General features: G+C 44.3%; 1 protein-coding gene across 8 annotated transcripts in view; it reads left to right on the forward strand.

The window, feature by feature from the left end:
* Positions 1 to 321: 321 nt before the first annotated feature.
* The window catches only part of ARID3B (AT-rich interaction domain 3B), a 49,075-nt gene continuing 35,738 nt past the window's right edge, over positions 322 to 13,658 (forward strand). For all 8 annotated transcript variants that reach the window (XM_081549452.1, XM_081549455.1, XM_081549451.1 and 5 more), the window contains exons 1-2: positions 322 to 436; positions 3,356 to 3,984. In XM_081549452.1, the coding sequence (XP_081405578.1) occupies positions 3,433 to 3,984 (552 nt within the window). In that variant the 5' untranslated portion in view covers positions 322 to 436; positions 3,356 to 3,432. The remainder of the gene's footprint in view (positions 437 to 3,355; positions 3,985 to 13,658) is intronic.

Genomic DNA, 13,658 nt, shown 5'->3' on the forward strand with positions numbered 1-13,658 from the left:
GTTACACCAACCCTCACAGCTAGAAAACTCTCGCAGAAAAGGGAGCAAGCCGACCGGCTTTTTTCAACTCCCCGCGGAAGTGCTCTCACCGGAACTCCTCCGTGTTTGTGCTTTCCCATTGGCGAAAGCTTCTGCCAGCTTCCAGTAGCTTCCGCCCACGACTCAGTTGGGCGGAGCTGTCTCTGGAAGTCACTTCCGCTAAACCCCGCCCCTCGTTCCCTTTTTGGCCACTTCCGGCATCAGGCCCCGCCCGTTCCTTGTGGCCCCGCCCCCTGCCCGCCCCGGGCCGGCTACTCGGCCCCGCGGCGCCGCTTCCGGTGCGGGCCCCGCCCCGGCTGTGGCCCCAGGCTGCGGAGATCTCCGAAACGCAGCTGCAGCGCCGGGGCTTGAGTGACCGCCTCCTGCGCCGCCGGCGGACCCGGGGCGCCCCGCACAGGTAAGCCGCGCGGGGTCCGTCTCCCTCAGCCTCGGCAGGAGCGGGTGCTGTGGCAGGTGGAGGAGACGGAGGAGTAGAAGGGAAGGCAGGTGTGTAGCGGGAGACGTGAAGGCGCGGGCCGGCGGAGCATGGGGGGCCGCGGAGGAAAAGTGAGAGCGCTGGGAGGAGCCCAGAAGCGCCCTCGCCCATTAGGGTGATTTGAGATAAAGGGATGGGAAGAGTAAGGGGCCCCTGGGAACGGAGAGAGCAAAGATAAGGTGGCGTTGGGACGATCTAAGAAGAGCCATCGGATTGGCTTGGGGGTGGATGGGGGCTTGGTAGAGGTAAAACGGATAGAGTTGGGTTGGGGGGATGTAAAGAATGGCGGGGTGATGGATGTATGGAGTTAAAGGGGGCTGGCAGAGGGATCTGGCAGCGAAGGTAGAAGGAATGGTGGGCGAGGCGGGCTTCAAAGCTGCAAGGAGTCCGTTGCGCCCGTCTTGCAGGTCCGGGAACTTTAGGGGAAATGGGGGAGGGGGCCGTGTGAAGGGATAGAGTGGTTTAGATTTTTGAGACCTAAGTTTTCTAAAAGTAGGCAGGTGGTATTGTTGTTTGGATCTACTAGCTGCTTAGGGTCAGGGGGAAGATGAGCTCTTTGGGGGAGGGTGTACGCATCGAGTTGTAGAACTGAGTCATCTCAGTCTTCCTAAAGAGGCTGTGAGATACCCCCCCACCCCTCCCCGCTGGGGACAGCATACAGAGAAGATGGTGCCACAGAAGAGAAACAGTTGTTCGATGACTGGCAGGACTTGTTTGAAAAATTATCCCCGCTTGTGATCGATTGATGTTATAATGTTACAAGGAGAATGAAAATGACCACCGGATTCTGGATTCTTTGCTTTGCCTTATTCTTTTGTTTACTTTTCTTTGATGCAGATTGTTTTTATTTTAAATGAACACTTTTGGCAGCTGGATTTAATGTGGGTGTAAACCTTTTCATGCTTTGTTACACTATAAAAAGGGCTATAGCAGAATGAAAGTATTGCTGCAGGCATAACTCACACTTTCTAAAGTGCGAAGAGAGGAAGTAGAGGCAGTAAGAGGCAAATTGGAATTTGAATTTTTCACAGAATGCAAAAAACAAAAGAAGTACTTCTAAGATTAAACAGAAAATGAAAATTTAAAAATTTATTTTTTTGTCTAGCTTTAAAAGTTATACCTTTTCAATCTGTTAAAAAAAAAACCATAAATCCAAGTAGTTGTTTTTGCTAGGGGTGTGATTACTTCCATTTAGGTTTCTTTCTTTCTTTCTTTTTTTTTTTTCAAGTCTTTCTGCCCAATCCTTAAACAGTGGAACAGTGCATTTATCAAATTTATCAAGTCCCAACCTGTGCATTGCTGCTTCTTCTTTCATGTGATAATAGCACTGTACGCCATGTTGCAAGTCCTGTTCACCTAAAATTTGCCCATGCATAGTAATCCATTCAGTTGCGGAGACTTGCTGAGGAAACATAACTCAAGTGAGGTTTGCTGGGGGTGGGGGCCTGAAAAGGAGGAAGGGAAGAGGGGGGCTGGTGAGAGAAGGAGAGGGTGTGAAAGGGGTGTGTGTTTGGAGACTGATTGGTAAGAATGCTGATAAACCTGCCCCCAGAATACTTTTGGCCTGAAAGCCTTTCCTTTTTGTATTTGTCATAGAATGTCATAGAAATGAATCAGAAAGAAAGGGGATGTGAAGAGATTTACTAGACTGTTTAGAAAAAAGAAGCTTTAAAAAAATTTTTTAAAAAGAAGCTTTGACTTGTTTAGACAATATTGATACCTGTTAACAATTAATTAAAGCTTAAAAATCTCCAGAGGAATTCCGCTAACCCCTGACCGCCCCCCCGTTTGTTTTTGAGTTGACGATTGCAATTTGAAACTCTTGCCTCCTTTCGTGTTTCATTCTCTCATGTTGTTGAAATTGGATTCTTTTTGAGGCTATAATGTCCAGTTAGCATTGGCTCAGCCCACTCAAAAAGCAGGCTGGCCATTTATTCTGGGAAATTTTTAAAGTTTAAACCCAAGGGGAGTTTGCCGGGTTCTGCTTTTCTATGAGAAAAATCTTTGTGTCTGCCTGATAACTCTGTCTTGCTTTGATGGTAATATCTTTCTCTGATGGGCCTGGGAACATAAGCAATAGTCTCTTTCTTGTAGGCAGGCCCTTCTTTCCCTTTTTTATTGTGGTTTTCCTACTCACAACCTCTGTACAGTGCAAACCCAGTTGCTTTTTCAGTAATAAACAGATTAGTGTTTGATAATGTTGAGGAAGCGAGATCAGAACACAGATGTTTGCAGACTTCATGTCATCTAGGTTTACTTTGTTTTAAACCCACCAGTTGTCCAGCACTACTGAGATTCATCCGATATTTCTCCTCTTAAATCCTGTTCCTGTTCCTCACACTTTTTCTTACCCACCTACCACCACCCCCCACCTGCCCCAAACTCCCACCACTCAGGTTTACCGGCACATGTTTAATGCTCAGAACTCATGCCCTTTACTGGAGCAAAGAAAATGTCTTTTTTTCCCCCTAAATTATTTGTTATTTATTTTTGGCTGTGCTGGGTCATCGTTGCTGCACTGTCTCTAGTTATGGTGTGCAGGCTTCTCACTATGGTGGCTTCTCTTGTTGCAGAGCACAGGCTCTAGGGCACACGAGCTTCAGTAGTTGTGCTCCTGGGTTCTGGAGCCAGTCTCAGTAGTTGTGGCGCACAGGCTTAGTTTCTCTGAGGCATGTGGGATCTTCCCAGACCAGGGATCGAACCCAGGTCTCCTGCCTTGGCAGGCAGATTCTTTACCACTGAGCCACCAGGGAAGCCCAGAAAACCTTTTTATACATGTTTTACATCTTTTTTTTTTTTCTTTCTTTCTCCATCTATGTGGTTTCTATTAATCACATGAAGGTTTAGACCCCGTGTGCCTGTCGGGCTGTGCCCAGGTTCGGAGCCATGCCAGTTTGTGGGTGAAACTCGAGGCAGTGATGGAGCCACTGCGCCCTCAGCAGAAGCAGCCGCTGCCGCCGCCACAACCACCCCACCTGGCTCCTCTGCAGATGGATGCCAGAGAGAAGCAGGGGCAGCAGATGAGAGAAACCCCGTTCTTGTACGCCCAGAAGCTGGTCACACAGCAGACTCACCTTTCTGCCACACCTGGGAAGCCTTCTGGCAGCCCTGCCCTGGGTCCCTCAGCCAGAGTTCCACCGGCCACCGCAGTGGCCCGAGTTTTTGAACGGAGCAAGGTGAACTCAGAGCCTGAGGAAGAGGAAGGAGGTTTGGAAGGTGAGGATGGGGATGATGAAGTTGCAGAGGTGGCTGAGAAAGAGACCCAGGCTGCTTCAAAATATTTTCATGTGCAGAAGGTGGCTCGCCAAGACCCCAGAGCAGCTCCCTTACCTGGTCTGCTCCCAGCACCAGGGCTCCCACCCCATGGACAGCAAGCTAAAGAAGACCATACCAAAGATGCTTCTAAGACCTCCACTTCAGTCTCCGCGGCAGGGCAGCCGGGCTGGAATCTGGATGAGCAGCTCAAGCAGGTCAGTCTTTCTGCTTGGGGGCTTCTTTGTTCCCCCGAAAGACTAGCCAGGGAGGGGTACTGGACTGCCAGGGTCTGTGCCAGTCTGTGTCTTCTCAGCCTCCTTCAGTGACCAGCAGCCTAGACAGGAATAGACCTTGAGTTTTTCCCTCATAGTTGTTTTCTTGATTAGAGCAGTGAAATGTGTAAGTTACTCCTAATATAGATAGTTCCAAGTTTAATGGGAAAGATTGTCAATACAGTCTTTTGGGGGGGAGGGGCGTTGAGGAAGAATGAGGTTGCAACAGTGTTATGAGGGATATCTAAAAATGAGATGTGTGACTCCAATTTCAGTTTTTCTAGTAGTAGTATGATAAGAGAACTGTCTTGCCTAAGATAGTGTCTTAGCTCCAGGCTAACCCAGGATAGAGCTTTTTAAGGGCAATTTTGTTGTTTTGCTGCTAACTATGGCTGATGGGAAGCTGTTACATTGTGTATATTTTCCAGCAAAGAGCCTTGTAGATATGATTTCATCTCACCCTTATTTTACCTCCTTTGAAACATGGAAGGGTAGACCTCACAATTTTCTTTTTATTCATTTATTTTGCTGTGCTGCTCGGCTTGCAGGATCTTAGTTCCCCAACCAGGGATTGAACTCAGGCCAGGCGCTGAAAGCATTGAGTCCTAACCCCTGGACCACCAGGGAGGCTCTCACAATTCTCTTTTTAGCCAAGGCAAGCTTCAGTGTTTACTACACAAGGCAGAGCTTGAGAGTCATCTAGGGAGAGCTCCAAAATAGTTTTAAAAAATGTAGACTCCAGGGTCCTAATGAATTAATTCAGGAGGTGGAGCCTAAGGAATCTGTGCTTTCTTCGCCTTCTGCTTGTCTTTCTGACTTGCCATGCTCCTTTTCTTCCCCCAAAGAATGGGAGTGATTATCAGTTCTTCCAGGCCAAGTGACTTTGTGTGAAGGCAGGGAGTTCATAATAAAGCTGGTAATATTTGGGTACTCCCTGTAAGCACATGTACTTTTTTTTTTTCCTGAAAACTATTTACTTATTTATTTATTTGGCTTTGCCGGCTCTTAGTCGAGGCATATGAGGTCTTTAGTTGCAGCATGTGAACTCTCAGTTGCTGTATGCAGGATCTAATTCCCTGACCAGGGATGGAACCTGGGCCCTATTCATTGGGAGCTCGGAGTCTTAGCCCCTGGACCTCCAGGGAAGTGCCCAGCATATATACTTCTTGTGGTCCAATGATGCTGTTTAGAAATCAGTTGTGAAGAGCTATGGAGTTACACAGAGCAACCAAGAATCCTTACGAGAAGGGACCTTTGTAGGCTGAAAAATCAGCATCTTTGTATCCAGGAGCCCTACCTGTGCAGTTGATCTGAGCTTTACAGTAGCAGTGTTTGCAGAGGATTCCAGAGCCAGCAAAGTGGGTTCAAATACCATCTCTTCCATCTATTACCCTTGTAATCTTTCAGTAGGGCTCTTAATTCCTTTGAGCCCTCTGTGAAATAAAAATAGGGAAGCATACCTCCAAGGATGTTGTGAGGATTAACAGGGTGGTAGTGGTGCCCCAGGTGCTCTTTGATGCACACAGTGCCATCCTCCGCTTCAGCTCCACAGACATGCTCAGAAGCAGGTGGGACACCGAGAGGCGCAGAGGTTTCCCCTCTGATCACCAGGAAGGTGGTGGCAGAGCTCGGACTAGGATCAGAGAGTCCTAGCTTCCCCGACAGCAGCAGCCTGGCTGCCAGCCCAGACCCGCCCCCCGGCTGATTGCTTTGGTTTAGCAAAACATCTGTGACTTGCCGGCAGCCCCCGAACGGCTGTGTGGTTGGCAGAGTTCCACGCCGGCCGCTGAGTCAGCTCCTAGCGGGAGCCCGCCCTGACAGCACTGGGAAAGTTCAGGCCCGCGGCGGCCGGGCTGCCCCTGCCTTGGCAGCCGGCCAGCCTCTGCGTGTGTGCGGTCATTCCTAGAAAGTGCAGCCTCGTGCGAGGAACAAGTGGAGCTCCAGTGCCTGTCTGTCTCCAGGAAGTGCAGCAGGTGTGGAGGCCAAGCCCTGAGAGCCCTGAAAAAAGACACTCTGCAGAAGTAGCATGTGGGTACACACACGTGTGCGCCGTGGCTGGCACCCAGCGCCGGTTCTCAACAGCATCAGCCCCGTGCCTGTGCAGCTTAGGCCTCAGGAAGCTGGCTGGCTGTTGGCTTCTGAAACCCTCTGAGTTCATTTTAAATTTCCAAGGCATACTCACTAATTATAGACTGCCTGACCGAGCACTTGCCAGAATGTTTTTAAATGCCAGTGTGTGTGTGCACTTAGTTGCTCAGTCGTGTCCGACTCTTTGCCACCCCATGGACTGTAGCCCACCAGGCTCCTCTGTCCATGGGGATTCTCCAGGCAAGAATACTGGAGTGGGTTGCCATGCCCTCCTCCAGGGGATCTTCCCAACCCAGGGATCAAACCCGGGTCTCCCGCCTTACAGGCAGATTCTTTACCGTCTGAGCCACGTAGCTGAGGCCTAATCTTTCACCCTAAATTTACCCTCCCCCTGAATTTGGAGATCAAGAGCTGGGTTAGAGGGTCACGGGGTAAGAATGACTTTAAACTTCAGATGTGCACCTTCTTTTCGCCTTTTGAATTTAAGTCTTCAACATTGATTTGGTCTATGCCCTCCCTTTGTCTAATCCTGCTTCTGAAAGTGGTAGTTAATGTGCTTGGGGATTTTAAAAACTTTTTAGTTGTGCTTTGGAAAGGGGACTAAAAAAATGATATTCCTAGCGAGAGCCCATAGAAACTATTACAAACTAAGACTAGCTTTTTTAAAATGTGTTATTATTATTCCAAGTCTTGTTTCTTACACATTTAACTTCTAGAGAGCAGAAAAAGATCTTATTAATGTGTGACAGTGTCTATTCTGTTCTTTCACACAACAGACTTTTACAGAAGCTTCTTGGGTCAGGCCCATACTCCGGGGCTAAAGCCTCTGCTTCTCCCTTGAAGAGCCCTCCAGCTACATTTAGCAGAGGCAGTGTGGAAACGTCTGCCTCTTGGGTTTGAGTCTTGGGTTGTAACAATTTTACTCTGTCCTGAGTCAGTTAAAGCCCAATTGCCCAATCTGAGCTCTGCTGCAGATATTTTAAAACAGTTTTGTTTTAGATATTCATACACCAAGATAAAGTTGATTTTGTCTGCAGCATTGCTAACATAGCTTGGTAAATCAACAGGAATACTCAAAAATATTTTAGAAGAATTAGGGGTGCTCTGGGGGACTACAGCAGGCATCTGCCAACTACAAAGCAAAATTTGAGAAGTTTAAGGGCTCCACAGATTATCTTTTGTTTCTGAAATCATTTTATAGCCTGTAAAGTCAAAATTATTTGATGTTTTCTCCTTGAAGAAACTCTTGGAAAATAATTCATTCTTAAGGAAGGCCTGGACTGTTACAGTGGTATTCTCTGACACCAGAGTGATGGGAAGATGGATGATGTCATTGAACCAAGCTTCTAAAACCCATCAGATTTCGTTGGGCAGAGTAAGTAATCGTAGAACAAGGCAACAGAGAGCTGAGTGTCACTTCTCTCAAGGGAGATCAATAGAACCCCATCAACATAGAACCAGCTAGGAGTGTTGCTGGCCCATTAGGGGTGGTCCTCTGTCCTTCTGGAAAGAGAGCAGTTCGGGCAGTACAGGCTTTGTCTATCTCCCCTATTAGTAAAGCCAAGTTTTCCAGAAGGGTATAGGCTCCTTCCTGTGGAATAGGAAGATGAATGATGGCTTGATGGGCATATGGGAACCAGAGAGCGTGTCTGATTTTCTTGTACTTTGGCAGTCTCTTTGTTACTGAGTGTGAGAAGGAGGAAGGTTGACTGACTGCTTGGTCTCCAGAATCCACTACCAAGAGTTCCTCTGAGTAGTGAGGTGTGTTCTCTTGGGCTTAGCCTACTTTTCTGGGTTCATACTGCTTGTCTGTGGAACATTCAATGCTTTTAGTTTAAGGTTGTGCAAACTATTGCCTGAAAATAAATAAGATCGTTAGCTTTCTCCGCTTTCTTTGTAGGTCTACTTTGCATGCCCTTAGCTTCTGTATTCATGGTGGAATCCGTTTAGATCAGTGTTACTCAAATGGAGACTATCTCCTCACCCCCTCCTGCTCCCAGGGGATGTTTGGCAATGTTGGGAGATACGTTTAGTTGTCATGACCGGGGCAGGTAGAGTTGTACTGCTGGCACAAGAGTGTGTAGCGGCCAGGGATACTGCCAAACATCCTGCAATGCCCAGGACAATCCCCCACAACAAAATGTCAGTAGTGCCAAGGTTGAGAAACCCTGCTCTAGATTGTGTAATTAGAAAGCGAACAGAGACTCTCTGCTTTCATCAGACACTGCCTTAGATGCTTCCTTTGTGTCTTGATCTTGGTAACTGAAGTGTTTGGCAACCTGGAGTTTTCTTCACTTCTGTTTTCAATATCCGTGTTGAGTTTATATCTTCTCCCATCATCATGTGGGTGAACAGACTGTCCATTACTTGGAAAAGGATTGGGACCTACAACTGTGCTCTGTCAGTGCGTTCTTCCAGCCCAATGTTTCATGATATCTAAGATGTCAGTGTTGATTTGTGAGAGAACTTGGTTGGCCTTCTAGATATGAACCCCAAAAGGTCAAGACATAAATACTCAGCAACCTTGTTATGTATTAAGAGATGTGATTATTAAATCAGCATTGGTTTTGGAACTAAAGATGTGGGTTTAGATCCTGTCTCTACCGCTTGCTATAGCGCTTGGGATGGATGTCCTCTCCTACCATTCTGAACCCATGCTTCCATCTTTCCCAGAGGATCATAATCCTTTCTTGCCATCCTCAGGAAACAGTTTTAAAGATATTACAAAGGTGAAAGAAGAGAATACAAGTGTGAAAAATCTTCCTAAGATGTATGCCATGATGCAAAGGTTAGGTTGAATTGTCACTAGCGCCTAAATGCTTTTTGAAGCTGTAACTTTTCAGTTTTTACTACCTTTGTAGGGGTAAGATGTTGCATAAACCTTAGTGCTCTAAAACAGCTCCTTTTCAAGTTCTCTAGAACTGTGACCAAACTCTAGTATTCTGGGGTTCTCTGAAGCATTTCAGGATTATGTGAGCTAAAGCCATTGCATTTTTGAAGCTGCTTCTTTCCATGTTAAAATAGGGATATTTCTCCTTTAGGTAGAAGTAAGCTTTATGTTGAATTCTTATAAATACTTGGTTAGGGACTTAATGACTCATCCGTTCATGTGTCTCCAGTCTCATCCCTTGATAATTTTCAGGACTTGTTCCATCAGTGAGCCCATTTCCCTGACTCTTTAAGTTCCTTTAATCAATAAATCTTCCCAGTTCAGTTGCTACCAGGGAATCAGAAGTCACTTTTTATTTTTTTTAATTTTTGTTTACTTATCTTTTGGCTGCGCAGGGTGGCTTGTAGAATCTTAGTTCCCCAACAGGAGATCACACACAGGCCTCAGGAGTGAAAGCACAGAATCCTAACCCCTGGACTGCCAGGGAATTCCAGAGAAGTCACTTTTTAAAAGCTTTCCCATGATCGTACATCTCCTTCCAGCACACTGTATAGTCCAGACTGTCCCCCCCACTTGCCATAACGAAGCTTCTCAGAGGAATCGTTTGCACGCCTTACCTCGTTTGTCACCTTCTACTCACTCCTCAACACACTTCAGTCTGGACTGTGTCTCTTGTGTATATATATCCGTGAAGTTCCTCTTGGTAAGGCCTCCCAGGGATCATCATGTTGCTAAGCCCCGCCTGCCCTCACCTCCTGTGATTTCTCTGCAATATTCAGTAGAATTCAGTGGGCTCCTCTCCTTGAAACATTTTCTTTTTTGCTTTCTGTAGCCCCATCCATTGGTTTATTTTCTGTGATCTCTTTCTCTTCTGTCTAAACCTGTAGAACTCCAAGTTCCCCAGGGCTTAGTTTTAAACCCACTTCTCGATATGCTTCCCCTGGGCAATTTCTTTTACTTTCATGACTTTAAATACTATCCACAAGCCATTGAGTCCAATGTATATTGTTTGAGTCCTTGTTTCCATTCTAAGTTCAGTGGATGTTTTATTAGATGTTTTACTGGCACCTCAAGTTTAATGCATATAACTCTTACTTTCTAACCTACTCCCCCCACGATCATTTCCTCCTTTATTTTCCTTCACTGTAAAGGGCATTTCTACCCACTCGGTCATTCAGAAACCTTAGTGCTGGCCGACTTTGTATACCTCCTACTCTGTCACTCCATCTGGTGATGTCCATCACCAGGCCTTGTCAATTCTCTCATCTAAACATCTAGAATCCTGCCACTTCTTTCCTCCACCATCACCTGCTTAATCCCAGCTACTTACTGCTGTAGCTATCAACAAGTTTCGGTGTCCTCCCTCCCCCAGTCTAATTCTCCACACAGCAGCTAGAGTGATCTTCTAAAAACCAAATCAGATTATGTCACTCCTTTAATGCCCTTAAGGTTTTCTGGCTGTTGCTGTAATTGTAAAAGCCAGAACCTGCATAATCTGATCCTGCCTGCTTCTCCAGCCTTATTTTTGCCAATATCCTGACCTATCACTGTACTCCAGCCACCCTGGCCTTTGCGTATGCTGGTTTTTCTGCCTAAAATACTCCTACCCAGGCTTCTGTTATCACCTTAAACATCACTTTCTCCGAGGCACTATTAGTGTGGGTCATGTTATAGGCATACCTCGGAGATATGGCAGATTTGGTTGTGAATATCACTATGCAATAAAGTCACATGAATATTTTGGTTTCCTGGTGCCTGTAAAAGTTGTGTTTACATTTTACTGTAGTCTGCTAAGTGTGCGGTAGCATTATGTCTAGAAAAACAGTGTACATACCTTAATTTAAAAATGCTTTATTGATTTAAAAAAATACCATTATCTGAGCCTTCAGCAAACTGTAACATTTTTGCAATAGTAACATCAAAGATGACTGATCACAGATCACCATAACAAATATAACAGTGATGAAAAATTTTTTAATATTTTGAGAACTACCAAAATGTGACCCAGAAGACATGAAGTGAGCAAAGGCTGTTGGGAAATGGCATTAATAGATGTGTTCAACTCGGGGTTGTCACAGACCTTAAATTTGTAAAAAAAAAACAAATGCAGTATCAGCAAAGTGCAGTAAAGCAGAGTACAATAAAATGAAGTTTGCCTGTTTTGGCTATAATTGAACATTGTTCTTTTATATTTGTGTGATTTATTTGTTTGATATCTGATTCCTATTCTCAGTGGTAAGCTCCAAGAGGATGGGGATGTCTTCTGCTTATCTCTTGTGTCCCAGCACCAGCAGAATAATAGCAGATATTATTATGTGCTGCATAAATATGTTTCTTCTACTTTCTTTTAATGTGCTCTGTTTTATTTTTTATGTGAATAGCACCATTTCATTTAAAAAAAAATTCTATTTTTTAGAGCAGTTTTAGGCTCTCAGCAAAATCGAGCAGAAAGTACAGTGATTTCTCACATACTCGCTGCTCCCACACATGTCCAGCATGCACCAGAGTGCTGCATTTGCTACAGTTGGTGAACCAACAGTGACACATCATTATCACCCAGAGTCCATCGTTTTACACTAGGGTTCACTCTTGTTGCACATTCTATGGGTTTTGACAAACATGTGACATGAATCCACCATTATAGTAACATACAGAATAGTTTTGCTGCCCCCCAAATCCTCTGTGCTCCACCTATTCATACCAACCTTTTCAGATTGACTTCTTTCACTTAGTATTAATAGTATGCATTTAAGTTTCCTCCATGTCTTTTCATGGCTTGATAGCTCCTTTCTTTTTAGCACCAGATAATATTCCATTTTCTGGATGGCCGCAGTTGATCCATTCATCTACTGAAGGACATCTTGGTTACTTCTAAGTTTTGTCATGTATGAATAAAGCTACCATAAACATCTGTGTATAGGTTTTTGGTAGATAGAAGTTTTGAACCCATTTATATTAACAATAAGGAGCACGATTGCTGGATTGTGTTGAAAGAATGTGTTTAATTTTGTTAGAAACTGCCAAACTGTCTTCCAAGAGTGCCTGTACCCTTTTGCGTTCCTACCAGTAATGAAAGAGAATTCCTGTTGCTTCACATCCTTATCAGCATGTGTTAGTATCAGTGTTGGGGATTTTTTTTTAAATTGGCGTTTTCATTGAGATGATTGTACATTCACATGCAGTTCTAAAAAATAATTTAGAGAGATCCTATACACTTTGTCCAGTTTCTCCCAGTGGTAACACTTCATAAAACTGTAGTATATGATAACAACCTGGATCTTGACATTGATGGGATCCACTGATATTATTTAGATTTCCTAAATTTTACTTGTACTCTGTGTGTCTGTCCTGCTTTTTAACCCTATTTCATTATGTGTTTAACACATCTTCTGAAATTCTTGTTACTTAACAAAAATGCATTTGAAGCTGCTGATTTCTCTCAAGGTTGTGCTTTTGCTGTATCCCACGAGTTTTGATGTGCAGTGCTTCCACTGGTTAGTACAAAATCTCGGTTGTGATTGCTTCTTTAACCTGTGGGTTTTTCAAAAGTATTTTTTAGTTTATGAGTATGTGAGTTTTATCTTCTAAAAAATATTATTTCATAACTTATAATTAAGCTCTAACCATTGGTGTTAGAGAACTGGTGTACTGTCAGTTTTCTGGGATTCGTTATGATGTCCTTTGTGTTGACCTTATATATGATCAGTTTTTATAAACTCTTCATGTGTGCTTGGAAAGAATGAGTACTGTCTATTTGATAGACAACGGATTGTATGTTTGTCTGTTGGATCAAGCTTTTTAATTGTGTTATTCATGTCTGTCTTATCCTTACTAAGTTGTGTTTGTGTGATCACTTTCAGAAAGAGGTGAATTAAAATAATCCAGTGTAAGACTGGCTTTCTTTTGGTTAGTATCTTGAGACCACATGTAAAAGACTTAAAAAAATCTGTCTTTTTTATTAGGTTAATTTAATCCATGTAGTTAGTGAAAGTTGCTTATGTCCCACTCTTTGCGACCCAGGCCAGAATACTGGAGTGGGTAGCCTTTCCCTTCGCTAGGGGATCTTCCCAACCCAGGGACTGAACCCAGGTCTCCTGCATTGCAGGTGGATTCTTTACCAACTGAGCTATTAGGGAAGCCATGTAGTTATTAGGACTGGTGATACATGTTTACCTATTTCTGCCTTCTAACTTTGAATTTCCAGTTTAATTATACTTTTTACTTTGCTTCTTGTTTTTTTCCTTTTCTGTCTTTTGTTCATTTGATTGAATTTTCTTTAATCAATCTTTTTCTCTTTACTGGCTTAGAAATTATGCTTTTTTTTTTTTAACCTCACCATTACTTCTTGCATGACGTTCTTTCCCTTTAGCTGTCTTTTTCCCTCATAGCTCAGCTGGTAAAGAATCCGCCTGTAATGCAGGAGACATGGATTTGATCCCTGGGTTGAGAAGATTCCCTCGAGAAGGGAAAGGCTAGCCACTCCAGTATTCTGTCCTGGAGAATTCTATGGGCTGTATAGTCCATGGGGTGGCGAAGAGTCGGAAACGACTGAGCGACTTTCACTTTCATCCTTTCCTTGTTTAGTAACTCTATATACAGTGAACTCAGTCTTGGTACTGAAAAAATTTTTTTTAGATAT

Source organism: Giraffa tippelskirchi, chromosome 12 (genome assembly GCF_054371585.1).
Source record: "Giraffa tippelskirchi isolate mGirTip1 chromosome 12, T2T-mGirTip1v1.2.pri, whole genome shotgun sequence".
Taxonomy (NCBI): Eukaryota; Metazoa; Chordata; class Mammalia; order Artiodactyla; family Giraffidae; genus Giraffa; species Giraffa tippelskirchi.